This window comes from Equus quagga, chromosome 2, assembly GCF_021613505.1.
Source record: "Equus quagga isolate Etosha38 chromosome 2, UCLA_HA_Equagga_1.0, whole genome shotgun sequence".
Taxonomy (NCBI): domain Eukaryota; kingdom Metazoa; phylum Chordata; class Mammalia; order Perissodactyla; family Equidae; genus Equus; species Equus quagga.
The window spans coordinates 134,102,482-134,128,549 of NC_060268.1; the positions used below are offsets into that span (position 1 = coordinate 134,102,482).

General features: G+C 36.7%; 1 protein-coding gene across 1 annotated transcript in view; it reads right to left on the bottom strand.

Annotated features, from left to right (window-relative positions):
- Window positions 1–1,408: 1,408 nt before the first annotated feature.
- Window positions 1,409–26,068, bottom strand: part of CABCOCO1 (ciliary associated calcium binding coiled-coil 1) — a 120,136-nt gene continuing 95,476 nt past the window's right edge. The window contains exons 6-8 of the mRNA XM_046652068.1: window positions 7,333–7,455; window positions 6,770–6,910; window positions 1,409–1,865 (exon numbers count right to left, since the gene is read on the bottom strand). Of these exons, the coding sequence (XP_046508024.1) occupies window positions 1,791–1,865; window positions 6,770–6,910; window positions 7,333–7,455 (339 nt within the window). The 3' untranslated portion in view covers window positions 1,409–1,790. The remainder of the gene's footprint in view (window positions 1,866–6,769; window positions 6,911–7,332; window positions 7,456–26,068) is intronic.

The window sequence follows — 26,068 nt, forward strand, 5'->3', positions numbered from 1 at the left end:
AAGACTGGGCAGTAGGTATAGGGAGAGGCAGGGGCTTTTCAGGTATCCTAAGAGGTAAACAGAAACCAAACCTCACAACAAACTTCCTTTAATACGAATTTATTGAATCCTCATAACTACCTTGAAAATAAGTATTATCCCCCTTTAATAGATGAACACATAGAGGTTGAGAAGCCTATCTGAAGTCACATGGTGAAGCCAGTACCAGGCCCTGGCGTCTTACTCCAAAGGCACGCTTTAGGAATGCTTATAATATCTTGTCTCTGTGTAGTTTTCAGGGATCCTACTGCTATCGTTTTTTCAGCTTCAGATGCCTGGTACCCTTGCTCAAAATAAGCACTCTTTATTAGAAATGCAGGTTCCCTCTGTGCTGATGACTGCACTTGAAGTTGTTTGGTGATTTCTAGAAGCTCCTTCATTCCCTATTCGTGGTTTTTCTAGTTTCACTTTTGTTTTCCCTGGAGAAAAGATTGCTTGATGGAATCAAGACTTGTAAGCCCTCCTTGTCATCTCCTATGGCCATCAACATTTTCAGTGAGGAAGGACGGCTAAGGAAGAAACACAGCTCAGCACATCTCCAGGCCTTCCAGACTCGGAACTGCATGAACAATCCACATGGTTTCATCTTAAGAACTACTCTTACTTTGCTGATCAGTGTAGTTAGAAAATTACCAAATGCTGTCAGATCTGTCTCTACCCTAAATGACTTTGGGGCAATCCCTTTGATATTGATGGAAAAGGTAAGGTTATAGCCCAAGGTTAGAGCACAGACAGAACACATTCAACCAGGTTCCACCCAGATGCAAGTACATCTGGTTCCAGTATAACGTGGAAACTTCTGGAAGGAACTGTCCCCCTCTTAGCAATGCTCTCCATTCTAGAATACTCTGAAGTCTAAGAAATTTGGAAAGGGCCTACATAGTAATTCATTTAATTTGTCCAACTAGGGACAGTCAGTTGGCAAATGGATATTTTTCTTTTAAAATTATATTTTAATAAAGGTATTTAAAAGCTTGAGATGTTTTTAATCGTTCTACTGCAATATAATGGTTAATTTTAAGAGCTCTGTGAGTTTGATTTGTATTTAAGATTTTTACAATCTATATATAGGTTGGTCTTTAATAACCATTTATACATTTCTTCTTTTTATATAGGTCACGTATTCTCCTGGGAGAGTAACAAGATTAGAAATAACAAATACAGTACAGAATAAATTAAAGTGCTTCAAACTCCATTAAATAATTTCAGAAAATTGGTTTCACACTGAAACGTTTAAATAAGAAAACCAAACGATTTAAGGAAAAAACCCACAGTATATGCATTTGAATTGCCAGAGTTTAGCGAGTTTTATCCTCAGCAGTGCAGTGCGGTAGTGGTATCTGTTCTGAGGCCCACAGTAATTTGACCATTCATTTGGGTCAATATAGGCAAAATTATTTTTATTTTTATTTAAAAAAGTCAGTTTCATTCTTCTTGAAGATGAATAGCATTTATTAGTCAAAATGTCAAAGGAGTATCGTAAAAGTAATTGTATTTTTACATATAATTCTCCAAACTCTTGTATACAAAATGTTCTTATTACACTCAGTGCAATAAATTCAGAGGCTATTATGGGACAGGAGATAGCAAAATTGGGGCCAATACTTTTCTAAGGCTTAGGATAATAAAAAGCGGGGCTTGGTTGTCCTCTCCTAACTAAATGAAGGAAATGTGATGCTCTAGAGTCTATTATGCCGGCTGGTTTTGTTTGTTTCTGTGAGGTTTAGCATCGCTCTCCTTGTACTGAGTCCTCAGGCCTTTTTCAATTTTTCTATTCGTGCATTAAAGGCCTCTTCCTGTATTTGCAGCTTTTCGTTTATCTCGGTCTGTGAAGACAATCATAAAAAAGTGGTTATGATGGAGCTATCTTTTGCTGCACATTGTCTTTGTGGTTTTGACATACTATAGTGCCTAAAGACAGACATTATCCCTCACACACCTTCCTGTTTTGCAGACATAGCCGTGTACCAGCCTGTAGTGATGTGATAACACTTTATCATATTTCTCTGCACATTCCCAATGTATAGCATGTCTGCTATGAACAGGAAGTGGTATTTGGACAGCCATTTTTCACAGAGCCTTGTGTTGGAAGATAGGATAATTTATCTGTATTTTCAGACAGACTTTACCAATAAGCACCGAATCAGAATAACTGCTCAGGGCTCAGTTATTGCGGTGTGGTCGGTCCCCCCCTTCGCAATGGATGTTTTGTCTCCTGTGTAATACATTCTAAATGGGATCACAGAGAACTTCTGTTGTGAAATAACAACACAAATAATCTCACAATTAGAACAATTCTCATAATTAAGAGTATTCATCATACATTATAACTCTTGGAATTATGCCACTTTGTGGTATAGTTTCGGGAGGAAAAAGTAAGCGACTGCTGACAGGTTTTAGTGTTTGCTGCAGCTGCGATAGCATTTAGCCTCTGGCACTGACATTCTGTGGACCAACACTGCTACCTGCACAATTCCAAAAATACTTTCACATTATCTGAACACTAGTAGCCTTGGAAATGTCCTCCCTTTTTCATGATGAATGATAAAATTATAGAGAGAGAAACGGTGGTGGACGATGCGGTAAACTTGGTGTTTTTGTTTAGGCAATTTAAAAAAGTCTACAAGTGTATGAGGAGTAGTTTATACACACAAGTATTAGTAAAGAATTCCAAGTTTAGAATGTTAATGTCTATAACATAATTTGTGGTCTTCAGGGTAACTATATTTTGAGAAACTTTTATTATTTTAGTTTATATAGAATAAATTAAAAAATGGAATACTGTTTTTGGTCCAGGCATAACTAACTTTTCATTTTTATTTATTTATGAGTGTAATTATAATAAATAGTTTTGAAATGTCCACCTGGTTGCCCTGTTTGATGAAATTTTGTTTTACCTTCACAGTAAGAGTTGATACGTATTTCTGGAAAGATCACATCAGTGTCAACAATTCTGGATTCTCAAGTGAGTATCAGTCTTTTTTGGCTCAAGTTTCATCAAGCCCTGTGGTCAACCTCTGGCCTCGGGTTGCTCATCTTTTTTTGTGGTTGGGTAGAGGAGACAATGAGGGACGAACACGGTCCTCCAGGTTTCAAAGGAACTCTGTCATCTTGTAGGAATCACTAACCCCTCAGGTGTGATTTGGTAGAGCTGAAAGAGCACTGGTCTAGGGGTATGGGGACCTAGAGATTAGTTTAGCTATGTAGCTTTTGGCAAGTCACTTAACTACCTTGGGTGCTAGTTCTTATCTGCAAAATTAAGCAGTTGAAAATTAAGTATGTTCACGTTACATGCTGGCTTTTAAATTCATGATTCTAGCTCCTTATTTTGTGATATATTCACCAATGTTATATTTCGCTATGACATCTGAAATATTTTAAAATATGTTACTCCTGCTTCTTTGTCATACATTAGACCATATAGGAACTGAAATGGTTTGAAGAAATAATCTTGTCACAATTCCAAAGGATTAGGAAGCACTGCTCTAACTAAATGATCGATTTTTCCCACTGTCAATTAATTTGCTTTATGTCCACCAATAATCTCATTTCTTTTTAACTAAGGACAGATGTACTTTCATCTACCAGCTTCTGTTTCACTATCTCACCATGGTTTTCATGTCAACTTTTCTGGTATTTCACAGAAACAGAATTCATTGACGTAAGTGTGGGCTTTGGGGAGAAGGTTCATGAAGGTCAGGGTCCCCCCCATAGAGCAGTGTACTGAAGGAGGGGAGGTCTCTAGACAGTGGCGATCAGTACTTCAGTTCAGGCACAACCAGCAGCGTCTGGATGAAAAGACTCTTTGTCTGGTCAAGACTAGGTTGTCATTAGTCTACCATGTCTCCATGTTATTCCTCAGAACACTGCTCAATAGACAAGTTATCCCACAACCATTAGGATAAGGGAAGGCCATATTTTTTTTAGGAAACAATGGAAAACTCATGCCCTGGCTTCAGTAGCCTGTCAGTGATCACTCCCCTGAGGTGATCTCCCACCTAGCTTATCTAACCTGGGAATTGAAGTTGACCCCAAAATACCTATGGTCCCAAGATGGCCAATTTCTCTCGGGATTTTCACATTATTTTACCCTATTGCTTGAACATGGCCAACAGCCAACATTTAATGTCAAAATTTAGTGTTAGCATTCATATTTCTCTGAAATGTAATTCTTTAAATATATTAAAGTTTGCTCTATTGGGCATAATTTTTATTATGCAACTCAGGGCCAAAATAATTTCATTTTGAATGTATCTTTAAAATTAAAAAACCTAAACTATATAAGCTGAAAATGTTTGCTCTGCTCAGTATAATTTTAATTAACATCTCAGGGCCAAGATAACTTCATTCTTAATAAATTTCTAAAACTATAAAGTGAGTCAATAGCCGAGTAAGTGGATTAACATAAAAATTTAAGGATTTGCACTACATTTTCAGAAATGTCTGAATTATAGAAAGTGAAAGATGCCTGTAACCACACTGGAGAAGGAGCTCTGAAAAACATGTACTTAAAACATGAATTCTTTACTGCCTTTTCCTCTAAAAATTATAACAACAGTATGACTTCAAATAAAGAAGGAGAAAAAACTATTGGAAAATTTAAGACGTCTTACAAATAATAATTCATTAAATGTTCCTACAGCAGGTCAGTGTATTCAGAAGGCTTATATACACTGACCACTGCCGTGTGGCTACCTTTTAACAAGAATGCAGCAGTTTTTAGAGCCAGGAACGTTGGAAGGCAGGCTTTAGAAGTGGAAAAGAACTTACCCCTCTAAAACAGGGGAGAAATTTGGGTAGGCAGAGAGTAATTACCCAATTTGGAATTTGATCAAGACACAAGGGTAAACACTGAAAAAGTGCCACACCATGGGAGTATTAAAATCCAAAGTAGTCTGGTCGTGATGTAAGCGGTAATGTGGTTTTTGTGGATAACACTGGAATTAGAACTAGAACCCAGTTCACAGCCTCCTTTCAGGGCCTTTCATCAGTTTCCGACCGTGGAAACTCTGGACAAATGACTTAGTCCTTCTCTCTTTCTGATTTTTCAATTTATTTATCAGGGAAATTTCTGCCTAATTTGCGTGGAGTTCACTAGGATTATTGAGAGAAAACATATAAAGGGGTTTTCTATCTTGAGACATTGTATAAGTCCACATCATCGTGCCATTTTATTGAAAAATTGGCAATAATTTGGCCCAGGCTAGTGTCCATGAATCTACTTAATGTGGAAATGATCATGACACCTAAAGGATCTGCATCCCTCACCTCTGGTCCAAGCTCTTTCTATGCCCAATGACATTTAGATGAGCCAGCTAATGAACTTCCAGGCCCAGTAAGGATGGCTGCAGGCCACTAGGACAATAACACACACATATAGCAATCATACTCTTTCTGTTATAGAGTAGCGGTATAAATGCTGCAGACCCTAATATTAAAAACAAATTTCAATGAATAGTTAAAAACATATTGCTCACTACATGGAACATGGCCTTGGTCAAGATGTTTTCAATTTTTTGGGCCTGCAAACAATTCTATTACTGTCTAGTAGTTCCTCGGCAATCATTTCAGAGCTGCAGGATTGCAAAGGAGCCCAGGGCCATGATTATACATAAACTATATTTAGATGAAATGTTATCAAATCTAAAAAGGAGATATGTTCTGAACTCAGCTTAATTCAACTGCACTTTGCCTTTCTATACAGTAACTAGTTATTACATTCATGGGGTTGTTAACAATAAAGCTTTGTATAAAACATGTTCTTCCACTATTACTGGTAAACACTAAACACCCCTTATTAAACCGAGGACTTTGGCTGATTCTGTTGGCATCAAATCATTAAATGCCCATGTAAATAGTGCATTAACATTTGATGATTAAACAAATACTAAGGTATGTTCATGCCAAGCTAATCTTTTGCTCTTTCTAAATTAGTTGCTAATACAGTGAGCTATTTATATATAGTCTCATGTTCAGATAACAACTAAATCTTTCTGAGTTGCATTAATATTTTAAACATGCAGTATACTGTCCCATTGATTCATTGTCATTTCCACAAGAAATTATAAATCCTCTCAAAATATGCAATTCGCTTATTTAATCATTTTGCCTAGGAAATGATACAAGTCTGTGTTGAGCTAGAAATGAGTTTATTTTGGACAGGAAAAACATTAAGCATAAAGCTAAGCTGACTGATACATCATTGGCAGTTGCCACTGAGATGGCCTTTGCCATGACCATTTTCATGCAGCCATTGGTGTAAATTGCTTAGCTATTAGCGCAATGTGAAAAGGAACAAACTCACTGAGAGGGAATTCAAAGATTTGAAGGCCTCTCTTTAGAAATTTGGTGAGAAGACATAGCTAAGAATTATGGTTTGATCTTCAGTGTTTACTGTCTAGAAATGTACTCCAATCGCTCTTGCACGAGCAATCTTTACAGGGTGACAAGAGACAAGGTCTTTACCATCTTCTTTTTTGGGCTTCAATGTCAAATGATTTTAGAAACTGATAATCCACACCATACCATGTGCTGTTGGCAAATCTATTTTGTGGTCTTATTGAGCCTCAGATGACTTAACTGAGAATTATGTGGAGATGTTAAATTGAACTCCTCCATCGTAAACATCACTCTTGCTGGCAGAGTGTGGGTAGTGTTTAAAGACAATAAGGTTGAGGTTGGCTAATTAATCAGTAATAAAGAAAGTGAGCACACTATCAAGGCTGAGTACCTGAATGCTGATTAAAACGTCATCTGTGACTTGATCCAGCACTGATTTTACATCTTCAATGGTGAAACCAGCTAAAAGATCTGTATCTGAAGTGTCGGCTTCTGGCTGGGACTCCACAGCGCCTTGTTCTTGATCCAGCCCCTAGAATATTGAAAGTAAACAATACTCAAGTGATTTCTGGAGCATTCAGTGATTTATATATAACCTCAAACTTCTCTCGGGTACTTTCTTACCAGGAATAATGTCAGCCTGGAGGGACATTTTGATTTGATGTTATCCTGCGTTTTCATTATGCATGAGGGTCATGTTGAATCAAGCCATGATGCTAAGCAGTGCCTACTTTTGGGAATGTGAAGATGGAGATTGAAGAGGATGGAGTGGAAGAGATTAAAATTGCTGAGCTACCCTCAGCTGGCCCACCTTTGAATCAATGCTAAAAGAAATATTTATGTTTAGCTAGGAAAAGTCAGAGGGAAAGAAAATGGAAGAGCATGGGTCCCTTTCCTTTTGCCCTTAGAGAATATAATCCTGAGATAAGGGGAATTAAGAGACAGGGAACATACCTTCATTTCTGTATCCAATGTTGGGGGTGGCTCTATGAATGTTGAGTAAATATCAAATGAGATTCCTTCTTCTAGAGGATCAGGGAAAAGGCAACCTGAAGGCTTGACAATCTCTATCACTTGCTGGAAGGGAAGAAAACAGCTGTATTATGACAAAGTCTTTGGTGAGTAACCACAATTTCAGCCAATTCCTGTATATATAAATACATATGTATTTATATCAAGTTCCAAGTCTATTTTTTGGTCATCTTAAGTCATTTATCTCCTCTGATTTCTTGACGCCATTGCCCTCTTAGTTTTCTAGTACTTTTTGTGCTCCATATCTGATAATTAGCATTTTATTTTTCCCACTGTCTTATTCTCTTCCTATTATACTATGTGGTTTAGGATGTCATTTTGTATTACCTTGGTTTTGTTCCATGCGTCAATGTCCCTGTCCTCCTGCCTACAAGATTTCTGCAGGTAGAGATCATGTTTTAGATCCTCTGTATATCTTCTCCAGTTCTGGCAGAGTCAGTAACAGTCTGATGTTTATCGATATTATCAGCAGAGTGTAGCTGTCCTTGGGGGCAATGGCGAAGCGGCCATAAAGAGCTTGGTGATAAGGACAATAAAGGCTCTAAAGAGTAATGTATAAAGCCAGCACACAGCAAATCAGAGAGTAGATTTGCAAAATCAACCCAAAACACAGAGGGCAGGGCAAGACTTCACCGCAAGTATTTAACAATTCTGCAGCAAGAGCGTGCCAACCAGAGGGAGGGTGATAGCTGGTCAACAGTGGAAATAAAGAAATAGGAGTCAAAGAAGTCAAGTTAAGCAGTGTCCATCCCACCACGACTTGGGGGTGAGAAAGAGATGAGGCTACTGACGGCATTAAACATTGAGTCATTTTATTAGTTCCTGTTGTTCTGATTCCATGTTTCACAAGCAACATTTTGATCATAATTTGACTTCCCATCTCAACTGATCTATAAAGACATGCCCACTTGAGTGCTCTGATTTTCATGTCTATGACATTCCTTACTTTAAATCAATAAATTGATGTCTTAATTTATATAGTAAGCTCTCAGGAGATTGTTTTTATGGTCCTGAGATGGAGTCAGACACCGTATGCTGACAAAGTAAGACCCTGAGCCTACAAGTTTGAAGACAAAACTCTAGAAATGCATAAATTACCAAATAATTACCATCTCACGAGGCCTGGAAAAACTCTGAAATCAGCATACATTCATTTCTAAGTTTGCCACAATATTTCAAATAAACTTACGTGTTATAATATTTCATTTAAATATTAATATTTTTCTTTAGAAGGTTTTGGGATGCCCTAGAGGCTAGGTTATTGCTTGATCATACCAACGTACATTGCATTGAATTCATATTGTTAATTTAATTTGATTTTGTAAGAAGTTGATGTTTAGTATAAATATATAGAAAAACAGAAGTGTCCTAACTTTATAGTCAAGGAAATTTGGAAACCAAGAGATTCAATGATTGGCTTTAAGTCAACTAATTACTTAGTGACGGGGCTGGGAGTTAAACCGTGGTATGCCAACGTCTTGGCCTGTGCACTTTCCAGTAAACTGTAATATGTCGTGTTGCCACACTTGGAAATTATTAATAGTATTAAGCACTTAATCTCTATTCTGTTAGATGACATCATTCCAGGTTGTTTATCTTAAGTTGACTAAATGTTAATCAAAATAGAATATCTAGAAAACATATCAGAATGATTCTTTTCTCTCACAATATTCATAAGTCATTGTTTTTTTTCCCTAAATGGAACATACAAGCATTTTCATCTTCCCACAAAATTATTTGTACCTTTTTCATCATGCTTGCTTTTCATCCTCCCACATCTTATATTGCTCTTTATCTTACCAACCTAGGAAAATAAAACAGCTAAACCAATTTCAATGTCCCTGAAACATTATAGGTAAAATAAATAAGCTGCGCATGGGAATCCGGAGACAAGGGAAGATGATGAGGTATTTATTTAGTGGTACAGACTTTAATATAGGGTGAGAAATAGAAATTTTGAGGAAGTGGTGGTGAGTGAGACATTGAAGAAAGAAGAGAGAAAGGAATTGAATGGAGTTTACTGAATTTATTACGGGTATTAAGAAAGTAAGCACGAGATAATCTGCAAGGTAAATATTCTCTCTCAACAAAGCAGAACTTTATCTTGCTGCTGTTGCCCCATCTGTCTTGCTGCTATGCTTTTCCATACACAGCTAGGCCTTTCTGCTAATTTTCTCTGACCCCACTCGGTGTAAGCTCTCCACAGGTCGCCTCTCCATCCTGGTCGTAGCAGATGCTACCATCGGCCCACCTGTGACCTTTCTTCCATCAGATTATACACTTAAACACAAGCAGGTAGTCGTGCTCAAGTCTCTCATTTTAGCCTTCACACCCCTGCACTCTGGATATCTTTATAAGGCTCACCTGAACTACTTGCCAATGACCCAGTTTTCCTGGTCTTTGGCACCGTTGTGTGTGTGTGTGTGTGTGTGTTTGTGACCTAGGCACACACCTGGAAGCTTGGAACTCCTCAGCTCCACATCATCATTTCTTTGGTGGAGTGAAGCTCCCGTGTACCCTCAGAACATGAAGCTCTGACTGAGAGTTGGGCTTGTCTTTTTCTTGATTTGTATGAGTGTAGCTCATAAAGCTATTCATTTGATTTAAGTCATGCACAAAAACTGGGGGCGAGAATTTCTTTTCTTCAGTGTGTTTGGCATACTATCAATGAACTAAACCATGGCTATGTTTATTCCCTTCATGAAGGTGGCATTTGGCTATGTTAGTAAGATACTGTACGGGAAAGAAATATCCCAATTTCAGATGAGGGTAGATATAAAGTCATTTCATTAAGAAAAAGAAGGTACACTGTCAAATATCTAGTTTGAAATAAACATAGTGAGCAGAAGCATCAGAGTGATTTTTCCCCCTCAAGTAGCTTTTCCAAAAAATAAGTTCAAGGAAAATTAGAATCAATAATTGTGGTGAGAGCACAGAGCCAGCAAATATGTTTAAATGAAACCGTCTGATGCAATACTTTCTTTAAAAAAATACAATTAGGCCTTTGTATTTTTTTTTAACAAAACCTCATGTTTTACAACATCGCTGGTTCTGTAATAAAATCTATTTAAAACAGAGAGACATGGTCAGCTTTACTAAGTTAGATTTTCTGAAAGAACATTATAATTTCCTCAAGTCTATGAATAGTTGAAGCAAATTAAATAAAGCTAGTTTTATAACTATTTTTATACATTCCTGTAGAATTCTAATTGTTTCATATTTTTTTCCTCAAAAGTCTAATATGTTACCTCTTAAATCTAGAAAAATAAAAACAGAAAAAGGATCAAGTATGTTTATTAAAAAAACACTCCTATTTGGTACCCTGATTTAGCAACCTCCCTCTCTTCTATAAGAGAATAGCACCCATAATCTTCAGATCAGGAAACAAAGGGAAAGACTTTAAGTGACTTGCCTGAGGCCTAATGCTGAGATTAAAAATCAGGAGTTTCTGATTATACACATACATCCATTTGGCCAAATGATTGGTTTTGCTTGACTTTCAAATATCCCCTAAATATTACTTTGAATGTAAAGCAATAAATGTGTTTCTCTTGCCATTTTTGAATGCTTGCACACAAATGGATATAATAAAAACAATCATGTTGTTCCATGTGAATGCCATTTATATTTTTTCTGATAATGAGCAGACCATTTGAACCAAGGTGAGTACATTAAAAGCTCTAATAAAGAAGAGAATAGATTTCTAAACAGAATAATGGACTGTTAAGTGAACATACAATAAATAACATCTACAGATGTGGTGGCTAGAAAATTAGTTTTGCATAACTTACCAATGTATATTTCCCCCAGATGTTATCTGTTACATGAGAATTAACTTAAGTTAGTTACATTGTTCATTACGTGCACATTGCATTAGTGTTATTTAAGATGGTTTACAATCTGAGCTTTGGTTGAATCATGCTATCGTATTTAAAGAATATCGAGTAAATGTCTTTTGGCATAATTTAATACTCATAAGAAAGAAATTTCATCATCGAATATTAAATGATGTAGCTTTAAAAAAAGCCAAGGTCTTTACTTACAAGCCAAATGAAATCACTTGAAATCTTTTAAGAATTTACATATACCATATGAAATGGACATCTCTCATGGGAATAATGATAGGAATCTTGACTCTCCTGGAACTAAGTACAGGGTCAGTTTAGGTCTGAAAATATACTTATAGGAAGTAGAATCTGCTTCCAGATCTTATGGTATCTGAAAAGAACTATAAAGGTTTTATCTGAAAGTTGTGTTACCTCATGCTTTCTTTCTTTACTTTATGTGCTAACATTATTGATAATATTGTCTGGTTTATCGTTTTTGTTTGTTATTATTTGTTTTTGTGGTTATTGTTTTTGTTATTTGTTTATTGTTTTCTTTGAAGAAAGTGTAGGTGATTTGTGGGTAGTGTTTGTACCACTGAAATCTATGATTAAGGTGGCAATTATTAAATTATTCAAGATATTAAAAAAGCCATTGAGATGACAACTTTCCACTGTTTTCAATGGCAGAAAGCAAGACAAATCTCTTAGCCCCTTTTTGAGCTACAGAAACACATAACAAATACTGGTATGCTTTAAAAAGACATTTGTTTGGAATTATCAGATGATGACTTCATATGTAAATCAGAACTTAGTAAAAAATGTCACAGTTTCAAAAAGCAAACTTTATTGCAAACTTTTCTCAATTCTAACTAAGGAAAAAAGGCATAAAAATTCCTGTAATGTTTTAACTATTTTCTCCCCTTCGAGAAAGGCATTACTCATTTGCAAGTCTAATTAAAAAGTACTTGTGTGGTTCTGGAAATTTTTAACAAAAAATTGTAACCCACTGGCCACAACATACTACACAAAAAGTAAAACATATGAATGCCACCTGCAAAATGCAATAAACTCTGGTAATGTCATACTGAGGCCATAAATTTAAAATCAAAAGAGAGGAAATTCAAAAGCTAAGATTATCAGAGAAACTTGAATTAATCCATTTCTAGAGTGTTTTTCTTTTGTCTTCAGCTATCACAAACTTCTTAAGATATCCTATAAATGTAGAATATCAATTCTGCTACAAGAGTCCTCCTCCCCCTTTGCATTTTGACTTGGAAATAAATTTGCAAATGCAGCACATTAATTTTCTTTCCTATGCTTAATATGCAGTATTTACATTTTGAAAAGGTTCAAAATGTTGCCAGGCTTCTGTAGGGTATGAATAGACATCTAATAGCAACTTCTATTTTTATCCACAGCATGTTGGTAGTTTGAACATTTATAACTTAATAGAGCTTTGAGACGGTCAGATCCACATGCTAATCACCTAAACAGTGAACGGTAACACAGTACAAGTTAAGACAGGAAATGAAGACTACCCGTTCCGGCTGAAGCTGCAAGGAGGAATTTAAGTTGGCAGGCCACAGCAAACCAATTTACAATCTGGCTAGGACACTCCAGTTAACACCTTGTGCCATTTTTATTTATATCTCTTGATTTGATCTTGTTTAACTTGTGCTTGAAAAATAAGGTTAGATAATTAAAGAAACGGATTCCAGAGTCTTTAAGATATCTTTAGTATTTCTAAGAGTACTCCTGCTTAAGGCCAATACTATAATTTGAAAAGAAATCTGAGTACTCCTATCATAATGACCTCAGACAACAAAATCCTCTCTAATGAATTTGAAAAAGAGTACCTTCTTGTAGTGTAAATGCAATTTAAAAGGAAAAGATGTTTTGATCTGGCTGTGGTGCAAACATTTCCTGAGGAACAGGAGTTCTTCATATACACAGATATTTTCTAAAGATGGCAATAATCTGGAAGATAGACCACTGAATCATAGGCTGTTGACTTGGCTCTATCCCTAACTGTGTGATGCTAAGAAAATCCCCAGGCCTCCATTTATTTATCTATAAAAGGAGGGTAAGGACAATTGTGACCTTGCTACTTCATTGAATTGTTTCAAGCACAAATTAGATAATGTGGATGAAAAGGCTTGGAGTTCTTCAAAGGGTAATATTATTAAACCCAAAGGTGTATTATTATTATTGTTATTTATAATCACTGTTATTATAATGCCAGCATTGGAAGACAGACTAGAGCATCCATATTGAGGACAGTGATCCATGCTATTGCTATATGCTGTTGTTAATATTGCCCAAGCAGTCCAATTAACTCAGAAGAATTAGTTAGTGATGACATGCCATCACCCTGTTTCCATATTGTCACAGTCTTTAAAATACCAAACCTATATCTAATGTCATTTTCTTTGAAGAATTGGACCCAAACAACTTTTCTTTTGAGACCTAGGTGGCATGACATAGGTAGTCATGAGGCATGGTTGGGACCAAGTCACATCGCCTATTTAGAAAAGGAGAGTGTTTACATCTAACTTTCAAAATGAGCAAATCTGCCTCGCCCCCTCCCCCGCCCTATTTATCTCGCTTTGTCTTCTGTTTTTCAGCATCCAGTGTGGCCTGTGGTTGCCCAGATTGAGTGCATTTCGAAAAGATTTCCTTTAACAAATTTTGTCACAAGTAAAGAGGGCATATAGGGCAAAGGTCCAACATGTCTTTCTCGTGAACACTGAAATACCAGAGCTCTTGAAACTATTAAGTTCAACACTGTACTTTCGATTCTTAAATTGACTTTATCTTGCAACTTCCTCAGGATGAGAGACGGAAAGTATGGTTCCATTATAAATAGTTAGAAAATAACTAATGCTTTTCAAAAATATTTTTTTAGAAACCACTCAGTATATTTGTTTAGCTTACTAAGATATGCTCTAAAAGGCATATCCTTGACCTCACTGTAAAGTATTGCAAACAGTTCTAATCATGGATGAGTTTTCATTCATCTAGCTTGTTCTGTTTAAATTTGAGGTTTTTAATATTTAAAATTGAGGAAATATTCTAAAGTAACTCTTGTTTGAAGGACTGGAAATTAAATATCAGTATTTGTCAATTAGAATAATAAAGATGAGTAGTGCAATTATCTTTGTGGAAAGCCTGTTTTGAATTATCAAATATAAATTTAAAAATTTGATTTTATATATGTTACATTTTAATTACATCTTATGATAGCTTATATGACAATGAAGCTATTTCATGGTCTTTATATTTGAGAATAGTCTTTTTGAACAAGTACCTATAATTGCAGAAATCATATGAGACAGTAAATCACAATAGTTAGAAGATAAACTACAGTGGAAGAACCCTAAGTTCTTGGTTCTAATCTTTCTCTTTTCACCAGCTTCCTGTTATTTTCACAGTTTAAACTACCTAAGTGAGAGGAGGCTGAAACTTTTGGATAAAACCATACATGTAATTTACTTAACTTCAAAGCATCCTGATGGAACTGCACTTGAGTCCTGAAATCATCAGTTGAAAGCAAAAAAAAAAAAAAAAAAAAAAACTCCAAAAAACAAAAAACAAAGCACATTAAAACTATATTGAAATTAATTTTGTTTAGAAATATAAAGCCTTTTTGGGCCGAACTAGAATGTTTGTAAAGTGCTACGAAATCTTTAGAGAAGTCAACATAATGTTATTATTCCAACCTCTTAGACCCAAGATGTCTATTTTAAGTAATCTGACATTAAAAATGTGCTGACAAATATAGATTAAAAAACAACACAGGAAGTTGTAAATCAGTTGGTAACTCTTAGCATCAAGGAAATAAGAGACCATGAAAAACTAGTCATTTACTTTAGTCAACCTCATCCTTAATTTTTAACTAAAGAAAATTTGCAGAAGGCACGATGTTTACATTTTGGATATTTTATTCATAGTTCGTGTGTTTCCTTTTTCTCCAGTGGGTTCATAAATTAGTACAAGGAAACATGTTGTCACAGTTATAAATATTTCCCTCTCTGCGTAGCTCCTTCCACCATCCCTCCCCTTCCTTTAAAAAATCTCCACTAACTGATTCTTTAACTGTATTAGGCACTCTTTGGTCAGCTGGGCAGGATTTTCTTGCTTTGGAGGAGGAAACTGCTGTCAATTATCTTACGCGCCTGGCATTCTAGAAACACGGCTCTTACAGGAAGCACCCAAGCCTTTCCTTCTATGTAGGGCAACCCCTTATTATATACAAGGGAGTGTCATGATTTCAATGACCTGAAAAGAGTCATGTTTTCCCTTGCAGGGAACAGCTCATGGTACTCTAAGGTTCCAAGGCTTTCCATGGAATCTGAATTCTTGGAAATTAACTACAAAACTATTTTGTGGACAATGGTGTATACGGCCAGAGATTTTCTGAAAAAAGACTTTTTACTTATAATTTGTAAATCAGCCTAGTTTACTTAAAAACAAACGAACTGAAATAACAGTAACTCCAAAAAGTTTAGGTAGTATCTTTATTCCAGATTCAAATGTTGTAGAAATCTGGATTTTTTTTTCCTTAAATGTGCAGTCACAGTCCTGGATAGGCTCTGCCACTCAGACAGAGTATGTCTCAGATGTGATATCTTGATTTGTAAAATTAGGGAGTTGGACTAGGTCATCTCTAGCCCAGTTACAGATGTTATATCTTATGTTACTAAATTTCAAGTGGCTTTTTCTATATTTATATAAGACTCAAAGCTGCCGGCTTACGCAGATCCTCAGCTTCAGTATTCTTCTGTCATGTTGTAGGAGAATATTTGGATTACACACTCAGTGCTTCCTGGAATCTTAGACAGGCTGCAGCTTGTCCATTTTTTCTACTTAATTATCTTCCCCAAACCTGCTCCTCCTCCATTTTCTTTATCTCTCAATGGCATCAGCAGCTTCTTGGTTACTGGGCTCAAAACCTTGAGATTGTCTTGAGTTGTTCCCTCTGCCTTTGTCCATAACATCAAATCAACCACAAAATGTGTTTGAGGGCAGCTCCCTGCCGTCGGTCACACCTGCCCTCTTCTTTTTCATGACAATGCCCATCATGCAGCCTTCAGATCCAAGTTCTTGCCATCAGAGATCTTGAGCTCCAGGCATCCCGGACTCCTCACTGGTTCCCAATATGCACAGTGCCTGGGACGTAGTGGGTGCTCAATAAATACTTTTTATATTAAAAAAAAAGAAAAGAAAAGAAAGCATGGATGGAGGTGTTTTCCCAGCCCTGAGTCTTGCCTGTGCTGCCCCCTCTGCTTGGGAAGGCGTTTCTGTCTCATCCCTGCCGGGTAATATTCCATCAGGCCTTCCAGGCCAGCTCATTCACCTCAGTGAGGGTTTTCTTGATCTCCCTTGTGCTTCAGAGTCTTTTGCCTGTTCCTCTTGCATAGTACTTGTTACACTGTACCTTGAGTTATAGCCATGTATGAGTGATCTTCCGCCATGTTGTGGAAACAACGTGAAGGCAGGGATCTTATTCATCTTGAGGGTCCCTAGCTCAGGTCTTTGTACATAGGAGGTTTCGTTAGGTGTTGAGTATTCCATTAGGGAAACCATTCATTTAAAAATCTTCAGGGCCATCAGTTTGTTTGATCAGTGATGATTCAGTTTAACAAGTATATGATGAAAAATGATACCACTTGGAGAAGCAAACCTAATGGTTTACTGTTGCATCAGGGCAATATCTGCATCTCTTGGTTACCAATGGAATCCTAGAGTATTTTATTAGCTTAATGCCAAACAACTAAACAGCTTCTCACTGATTTGACTGCATTACTTAAACTGACTAATAGTTGTTTCGTAGACATGGGGTAGTTTAAAATTCTAAAGAATTTCCCAGAGATACCACTCCCTCTACATAGTTCCTGACAGAAGTAACATCAGATAATCTCTAGATTTTCTGAGTCACCTGAGACCAGGGGCCGTGGTCCACATTGTTTTCCACGGGCCTCTCCCCGTGAGTCTCCCATCCCCAAAACAATGTGAATAGTATCCATTGGAGTTGTGGCAGCACTGGCCACCATCCAGGAAAATGAACGTCAATGATGAAAAAAGGCAGCTCTTGTTTACTGAGAACTTATTCTGAGCCTGGCTTTGGGCTGGTTAGAAGGCACATCACAAATATTAGGTCCTTTAATTCATACTACATTGTAAGGAGAGGTTTTATTGACCTCATTTTTTGAATGAAGAATCTAAAGCTCAAAGAAGCTAAGTAACTGGGTCAAGGTCATACAACTAGAGAATGGTGAATTCCTTCCGAACTTGAACCCAGATCTATTTGACTCCAAAGCCCATGTGCCTAAACCTTAGGGGCAAGTGGAACCCCACTGGTTCTTTATAAATCCCCAAAAGTGTTTCTCTCCAGTTGATAGGTGAGGAAATAAAGGTTCAGAAAAGAAAAATAACATATGTACATTGGGAATCTGAAAGAATAAGTTGCGGGGAAATTCCAGAACAAGTTTGCTCGCTGGCTGCTCTCAGCACTACAGTGCATTGTTCCAAAATAAGTCAACAGAAGTAAGGCATGGAGGATGGTTTTTTTTTTAAGATGGCAAGATATAAAAAGTATTTGGTTTATAAAGAAATTTGAGAACATGCTTAATTCATTTGTTTAAACAAGAAAGTACAGGAGCGTCAGTTTGCTTTTGGTGACTAAAACCGCATGTTCCTGCTCAAAGAGCAATTTGTCCTATTTGTTGTAATTGTAATTACTGTTTTCATTGGAATCACAGATTTTTCTAGGAACAGGCATGCAGAAAAACAACCAATAACCTAGACAGTTAAAACACGCTGAGAAATGGGTATGGTTGTGCGAACAAATCTCTTGTGATTATTCTTCTACTGTGTGCTGTACTGTGCCTTAAATCCATTTCCATATTTTTAATTAACACTTAGTTCCAAAAAACTTTCTGGAGGCCATTTAAATCACAAATGGGGGAAAAAAACAAATTTGCTTTATCAGAAAATTGACTATAGACTATTTTGGTGGCTTTTATTATTTTTACATTTTAATGATTAAAATTAAATATAGCCTGATTACTCACGACAGAAGACAGTGAAATAATTTTCCCGGCTGATATAATTTTAAAGTCAAACCTGGGTGAATAAGATATTAGTTCTGCTCTGGACGAGTTTCACTGTCCATCCTGCGGCTCTAATTCCTGATCAGTTCCATCCATTTCAGAAAAGGAATTAAACAGCTGCACTGACTTACTTTTCTAGCGGAGACCCAGTGGTGCTTTGCCTTTATCTCAACAGCTGTCCTATCGGGACTAGAGTGTTGCTTCTGTCCTATGCATTTTAGGCACCTCTTTTCACAGTTGGAATCATTCATTTCTTTGAGTGGGAAACAGAGAATGCACACATATTATTTTAAAATTCTTTGCACCAAAAAAGCGATATTATCTGCTACATTGAAACACTGTCATTGTCACAAGTAAAAGGCGTAACTGCAGCTCTCTGCCGATGTTTATTTATCCGTGGACCCACAGCAAGGGCCACTGCTTCCTTATCTAGAAAATGGGGATAACAATAGTTACCCACCCCATGGGGTTTGGGGAGGGTTAAATGAATGGGTGTAAAGCACTCACACAGTGCCTGGCAAGGAGGAAGAGCTTAAAGTGTGAAGTTCTTGTGTTTTTTTTTTTTTCAGATTTTCACATCACATATTTATTTCTACAACAATGCTAAACAAAGCTCTCAGAAGATATGGACTTGGTCTGTTTTGTTCCCCACTTTATTGCCTGGCAGGTGGCTGATAAATAGTGGGAAAGTAATAAATATTTATCGAATAACTAAATGCAGGAAATCATTGTGGTCTCATATGGTTAGTAGATCATCTATCACTATTTTTCCCCCTACTATATAGTCTATTGACATACAGGGCACCAGATTCCGTATCCCCACACCCCCACTTCTCACCCCCACCCTCTACTATGACTTATAACTCAGGCCGCTCCTCATCTGGTGTCCAGCCCAGCTCCTTGACTTTACATGTTCCTCCCCTGCTATTTGTTATATTCTTCCAAAGGGTGTCCATGCTAGATGGAGTTATGCAAAACAGATAGATCGTAGCAGTAAGACTGGAATATTAGGATGAGTGTAGCTGGTTCCTTGATGGGGAAATTATTCAGGCCAGGAAAACCCTTGAAGGATTGTTCTGCTTTGCACACTTGTATGAGCACAGCCTTGGTATGAGGGGTTGCTAATGAAGCCAGAGAGTCTGGCCCAGCATGTTAATTTACTCGATTCAGGGAACTTCCCGGTATTTATAAATGAACTCCATACATAAGGCAGCTGATATTTAGATAAGAAAATCAGAAAACAGCACATGCTGTAATACAGTGCTTCAACAGACTGTAATATCTTTAAGCGATGCTAGCAAAGCTAACATCTTTTAAGTAATCAAAACCAAGCAAGGACAATGAGCTACTGTTTCGAAATTCTTCTGCTAGAAATAAGAAACCAGGACTAAAACCATTTAAATAGTAAAAGTACATTGCAAAACTAAGCCATAGTATTAATTGGGTTAATCTAATTATACAACCTATAGCTAAGCCTTAACAGATTTCGGATTGGAGCATCATTGGAAACATCAGGCATGTGACTATCATCATCGCCCCAGGAGAAGGTGACGGTTTTACCTTTGAGGGGTCTGGTGTTCAAGGCGTGTTTTGAAGAACAGATAGAGTATCAAAATATTATGAAAAGACACATTCTATTTCTTTAGCTTCTGTTTGTGTTTGAAATATTTTATTCTTGTTTGGCTCGGCAATGATGAGAATACTTAAAAATGACTGGGAAGATAATATTTTACAGTAATTCTTTATTCTAAAAAAATACCATTTTCCTTGCAGTTTATTTTTCATAACTGATTTGTTTATGTGCTTATTGGTAAGTAATTTTATTTTGGCTTTGGACACAGAAATACAGCATTGTAACTGATTTATTCTTTTGTCTGAGTGATTTTGCTATTGGTAGATCTTAAGACATTTTATTATTTTAACAAGAATGCTTTTAAAGCATTTGCTGTTACATCTCTAAACTTCACCATCTCACTAGCATCTGTTGGATTTAATCACCTACAGAACCACCTTATAAAGATTACCTTATCAGAAAAAGTGTCATCTCGTGAGCTTAGGTGTGAGAATTGCAAAATAAAGCTGAGCTACACTAACAACTGCTGTGCTAATTTATTGTAAATTATGTTTTTTGTTTGCAGAGATAAGACATGAGAAGTGTTTCTATTTAAATTCATTTCCTATTATTTCAACATCGATACCAAACAGCTTGACAAAAAAAAAGTGAGAACATAGAATATTCCTTAAATAGGTTCTAGTGATAGTGAAATTTATTTTCTAAGCTATCGGTACAAGTCATGTCACACTGTTCCAGGTGTAGAATCAGACAGCACAATTAAGACGAAACCTGGATGCTTAGAATGCTAGATGGAAATTGCTGATTATCATGTGAAGAGTGATGATTTATAGGATATGAACTGGAAATAATTGCATAGCAAGCTGGTCTACAACAAAGCTTTAATTCACTGGGCTGACACTGTAAACTCATAATGTGTCGACCTGGCACCAGCCATGATAGATTACGGCTGTTCAGAACACATAAGCCTGTCCCCTTCATGAGCATTCTGGGAACCGTAGTTCAGACGACCCCAGTAAAAACAACGGCACTGGTTTTAACCAAGCTGGTTCTCTAGAAATGTAAAAATCATGATGAGTCATTATATTATTAAAATTCAGAACTAGGTGGCAATGAATCACATGAAGTTATCATCTTTAAATCATCAAAGAGAGTATAAAATGGGTCCTATAAAGTATCATGAGTCTCAATGCATTTTTAACAAAATGAACCTCTTATATAAACAAGATTTTATTTTTATATTTATTGTTATTATTATTAAAACTAGAGTGAAATTTAGTGCTCATAAAAGCGAAGGGCTAATGTTGCTAGCTTGAGCCAGAAAGAGTATCAGCCTGTATTTGTAGACTGCTTTATGTAGCTCTGCCAGTAAATTTTGACCTATTCTTGTTTTTATGAGTCAATGCCAAACATGGGAATTTGTTTGATTCTTAAAAATGCATTAGTGGATGGGGCATGTGGTAAGTGGCCCTCAAAGCTATTTTGTTTTTTAACCTAAACTGGAATTTGAACTCTAGTCTTGAGAACCACTTGTGGGTCAACTCTGTTTCATGGCCCCCTCCCTTTTTTTTTTTTTAATACATTGGATCTTTCAAAGAAAACCGAGTGGAAATACCATTTAAGAAAAAAGTGAAAAACCATTTTGCTGACTTTGCTATGACTTTCTGCTAGTAAACTTGATGCTGTACCAGATCACATATTTAAAAGAAGAGTTTTGCCTCTAGTGTAAGATCTAGATTTTAGTTCAATTCAGTTGATCTGGATACCTTTCCTCCAGGCAGACACATCACAGGCAGCATTTCTGCCCTCGCATGGGGTAGAGTCTGGAGGTGGAGTTAGAAGGCAGGGGATACAAATACCCGTACAATCAATTATACCAGTATGTGAGAATGGCTCCAGCTGGGCCAGAACAGGGGACTGCTGGCTTAGTCACACCTTATTTAGCTGTGGACTGACTGAATAAGAAGGGCATGGTGGGGTATGTGTCAGCTGGCTACTCTTCATAATAATTACCCATAGGCAGAGGAATAAGGGGCATTTGCATATAAAAACATGTTAAAATAAACTCGACTCTTGAAGAAGTTGAGCGCAATTTTGAACTGCTGATGAATATTACTTTGATTACAAAGAAGAACAGAAGGAATACTATTGTTACTTAATGGTTATTTTTACTTAAAATGTTTATAGTTGGAGGGACACAAATAGACCTCTGGTCATAGATTATGGAAAACACATTTGATAGCTAAATATAAAAAAATCCAAATATTAATAACTACTGACATTTATGTAGTCCTTCCCTCCCAAAGCTCTTGACAAACATTACTGATTATATACACACAGGAATAGCACTGAATTGCTGCTACTATTTCAAAAGACTAGACATTAATCCAAGAAAAAAGTAACAAATGGCTGATCTACTTAAATATAGGTCTGCAGAATAGGGGTGTGCATTTAGAAATAAAAACTCACACCACAGCACCTCCCTCCCAAAGGGTTTGTCATATTTTATTTCAACTTTATTGAATGACTGGTCTTATTTAACTCCATTCTCTCACTAAGACACCTCCAGTGTTTGTGTTTTTTTCTCAGATGGAGACTCAGCTGGTTTATGACTGCCATGCAGCAGTGAATAAGGACCAGGGCTGATGGCGCCTCCTCTCTAAGGACATCAGCTCTGGCTCTTTAGTGCCTCCTAGTGGGAGGAGAGCTGATATGCCAGTGCAACACAGGAGTGTCTCCTACTGATGGACGAGTTTCGTTTCATCACGAACCAAGACTGTTCTTAGTTATCTGAGAAAAACCATCTGACTCAAATAAGTGTCATTTATGAAATATTAGATCAAATGAATTGTTGCTGGGCTGCTTGGTAACACTGATTAAAAAGATGCCATGTTTGTCATACTTGCTTGATCAAAGCGTAAATTATGGCAATAATCATTTTTAAAGGTCAGAAAACATAAAATGTTTAATGTACACTCTTAGGGCTCTTACTGTAAAATATTATTTTATTGCATTCTCAAAATATGACTGGCAATGACAAAAATGTAATTTGTTTCTTTACATTTCCTGTAATGATATTATACTTTGGAAATTTCCAATTCCGGGCTTATTACAAATCACTTGCTTTACATTTTAACCTTCCTTCCTCCTCTATAAATTCTACCTATCTTCAAAAGTTCAGCTAAACTCCCAGCTCCTCCTTAAAGCTGTCATAATTTTTTTCTGAATACAAGGCACTCTATGTTTTTAAAACTCTCATTTATACAATCATTTTTAGTGTGCACTTTACTGAGCAGCCAAGCACTGTCTAGGCCCTGGGGATTCAGGGATGACCAACACACATTCCTCCACTTCCAAGGAGGTCACAATCGAGTGCGTGGGTGGGGACTTAGTAGGGATGACATACAAGGTAATTTGCAGAGGGAAATAATTATTAGAAGTGTATGTGAAGGTGTCCTAGAACCATAGAGGAAAGACAGCCATCTCTCGCTGGGAGGGAAAAGAGGAATGGATTTAGGGAGGGCATAAAGGGAAGATGGTGCCTGGGTTAAATTTTTAAGGATAAACAGGGGGTAGCAGCAGATGGGGTTGGAGAAAGAGAGAAAATCCCAGACAGAAAGACAGATAGACAGGGGAAGTGGCATGGACAAAAGCATAAAGACATAAGGAGAACATTCCAGGACAAGAGAGGCACACGGTGTTGGTGAAGAGCTAGGGTCAGACGGGCCTGGGTTTCGTCCCAGCTCTGGTATTTAATAACCACACACCTTTGTCTAAACGTCGTTAATCTCCTATAAGCCTTAGGTTTCCCACCTGTCAAATGGGGCATGTAACGTGCCGAGTGGCGATCATCCAATCGGTGGAGCCCATTTTCCTGGGGATTTTGTGGGAACACATCTCGAAAAATTTAAAAATTAGAACAATGGAAATAAAAATTACAGTGTTAAAGTCTAACAACAATAAAATGAAATTTTGTTAGAGGACTGCTAATGTTTTAAATATTTAAATGTTGCAAATGTTTTAAATTTAAAATGTGATGTATAGTCTTTCAGAGTAAGTCATGTCTAGAAGTAAGTGTATGTCTTTTGCTATAGCTACACTGAAACAATGAAGAAAAAAATGAGAAAGAAATCAAGGGATTTATTTTCCATATGCCCAAATAATATCCAGCAATTTTAAGAACAAGCTTAGCAAAAGTTAGAACAATGTATTTTCCTCATCAGTTGCTGAGAGGAAGCCTGCTTGATTAATGTAATTAAAAGGTTGCTTGTAACTCAAGACTCAATTAAAAAAAAGAAATTTGGCCTCATTACTTTACTTCCAACTGGTGGTTTTCCTAGTGTGATTTTTGAGCTAAAATCTGCGGCTGCTTTGTTCATGACACACGAATTGTTTTAGCACATCCTTTCCCCTGCTGTGCATATGATTAAGAAAGCAGAGGTTAAATAGTGCAGTAAAGAATTGGGTAAATTCATTCTATTTTTGCTCACAGCTACTTTGAGTCCCCTTACCCCTTTTCAGGACTGGAAGAGTGTAGAAACCTATTATCTTCTCCTGAAATTCTTTAAGATATGTTCTTATGCCAAAAATGTAACTTGTCTCTCTGAAACCTTCTCTAGTACACTGACTTTGTGATGTCTGTGCTGCAGACATTATCTGTGTTGGCATGAAAACCAAATGCAAGTGCATCCTACCATTTATTGAGTGCTCATGTATGCTAGGCACCAGGGTAAGCATTTTGCATACAGTGCTTTTTTTTTTTTACTTTGTGATAATCCTACGAGGTAAAGATAAGCATTCTCATTTTTGATGAGGAATAAGAGGCTCTGAGAGTTCATGATATTGTTCCCAGATCCCACAGTTAGTGGGTGACAGAGCTAAGGTGCTCACTCTGGTCTGTTTTATTCTAAGGCCGGGTTCTTATCCATTAGCATTTTTTGTAGGTAGAGTTTGAGTCAAAGGATTTGAATCCAGTTCTGGTACAGCATCTTGCATACAGTTGATGCAACACATATTAAATTCAGTAGAATGGAAATTTTATACTCATGAGGGCAAAGGGTAGTCACTTGCCCTCTTTGAGTTTATAGTCTAATGCGAGTGTGACTATAGTATAAGGTAGGATATGATAAGCAGCGTAGAAGGCAGAGTGCAGTGTAGTGGGGATATCATGACAAACTCAACATGGCCAAAAGAACTCTTTTTTTCTTTCCTTAAACCTGTTCTTTCCCCAGTCTTCCTGGTAATGGTGTTAATATCCACCCAGCTGTTCGAATGAGAGTCCTGGAGGGCATCCTTGATTCCTCTTTTTTCCCTCACCCTTTACATCCAATTCCTCAGCAAGTCCTATCAGATATGCTCTGAAATATATCTGAAATCTACCTCTCTCTACCTTCCCTGCCGCCACCCTTTCCAAGCCCCCCAGACAACAGCCATCCTTCTAACTGGTTTACCTCCTTCCTCTACCTAATAAGAACCGTAAAAAACCGTAAAAAGAGCAGCTAGAGCAGGTTTTGTGGAGCCTGAAGCTAAATTATGATACAAAATTACATACAAAAGTGAATGTATAGAAATTGCAAAAGTGATTATATAGAATGATAAAAGAATGAGTAACAAATTACACGTATTAGAAAGCTGACAAATTCCACAAATATCACAAAATAAATAAAAAATTATTAACTGCTTGATACATATCTATAATACATTTTACTCTACTTTTTGGGCTTCATACTCTAATCAGCTCTTCAGAGGGCAACAATTTTGTAATATTATTTTCCACAGAAAGAATAGAAAGATTATTTAGTTATTATTGATATAGTTTAGGAAAATTTCAGCCTCACACCTCGTTATTGGTAACATCATGTACATTTTCAGATGGATATCAAATTTCAGAAAACCTAAAGCAAGTTTCTTTCATATATGAACTGCAAGATTTAAGGATCTTTTCAGGTTCTCTTATGCAGTGAACAATATAAAATAATCTTTACTCCTTGAAAGAATGGCTCTCATTAACTAATTTGTGTTTATGTCTTCATTGTAGAGGCATATCATACATCTAGTATTATCTTCATCGATGTTGGTATTTTTTGTAAAAATGCAAGAAATTTAAAACTTTTTACAATGTGTCCATATGATTCACTCCTCTTCAC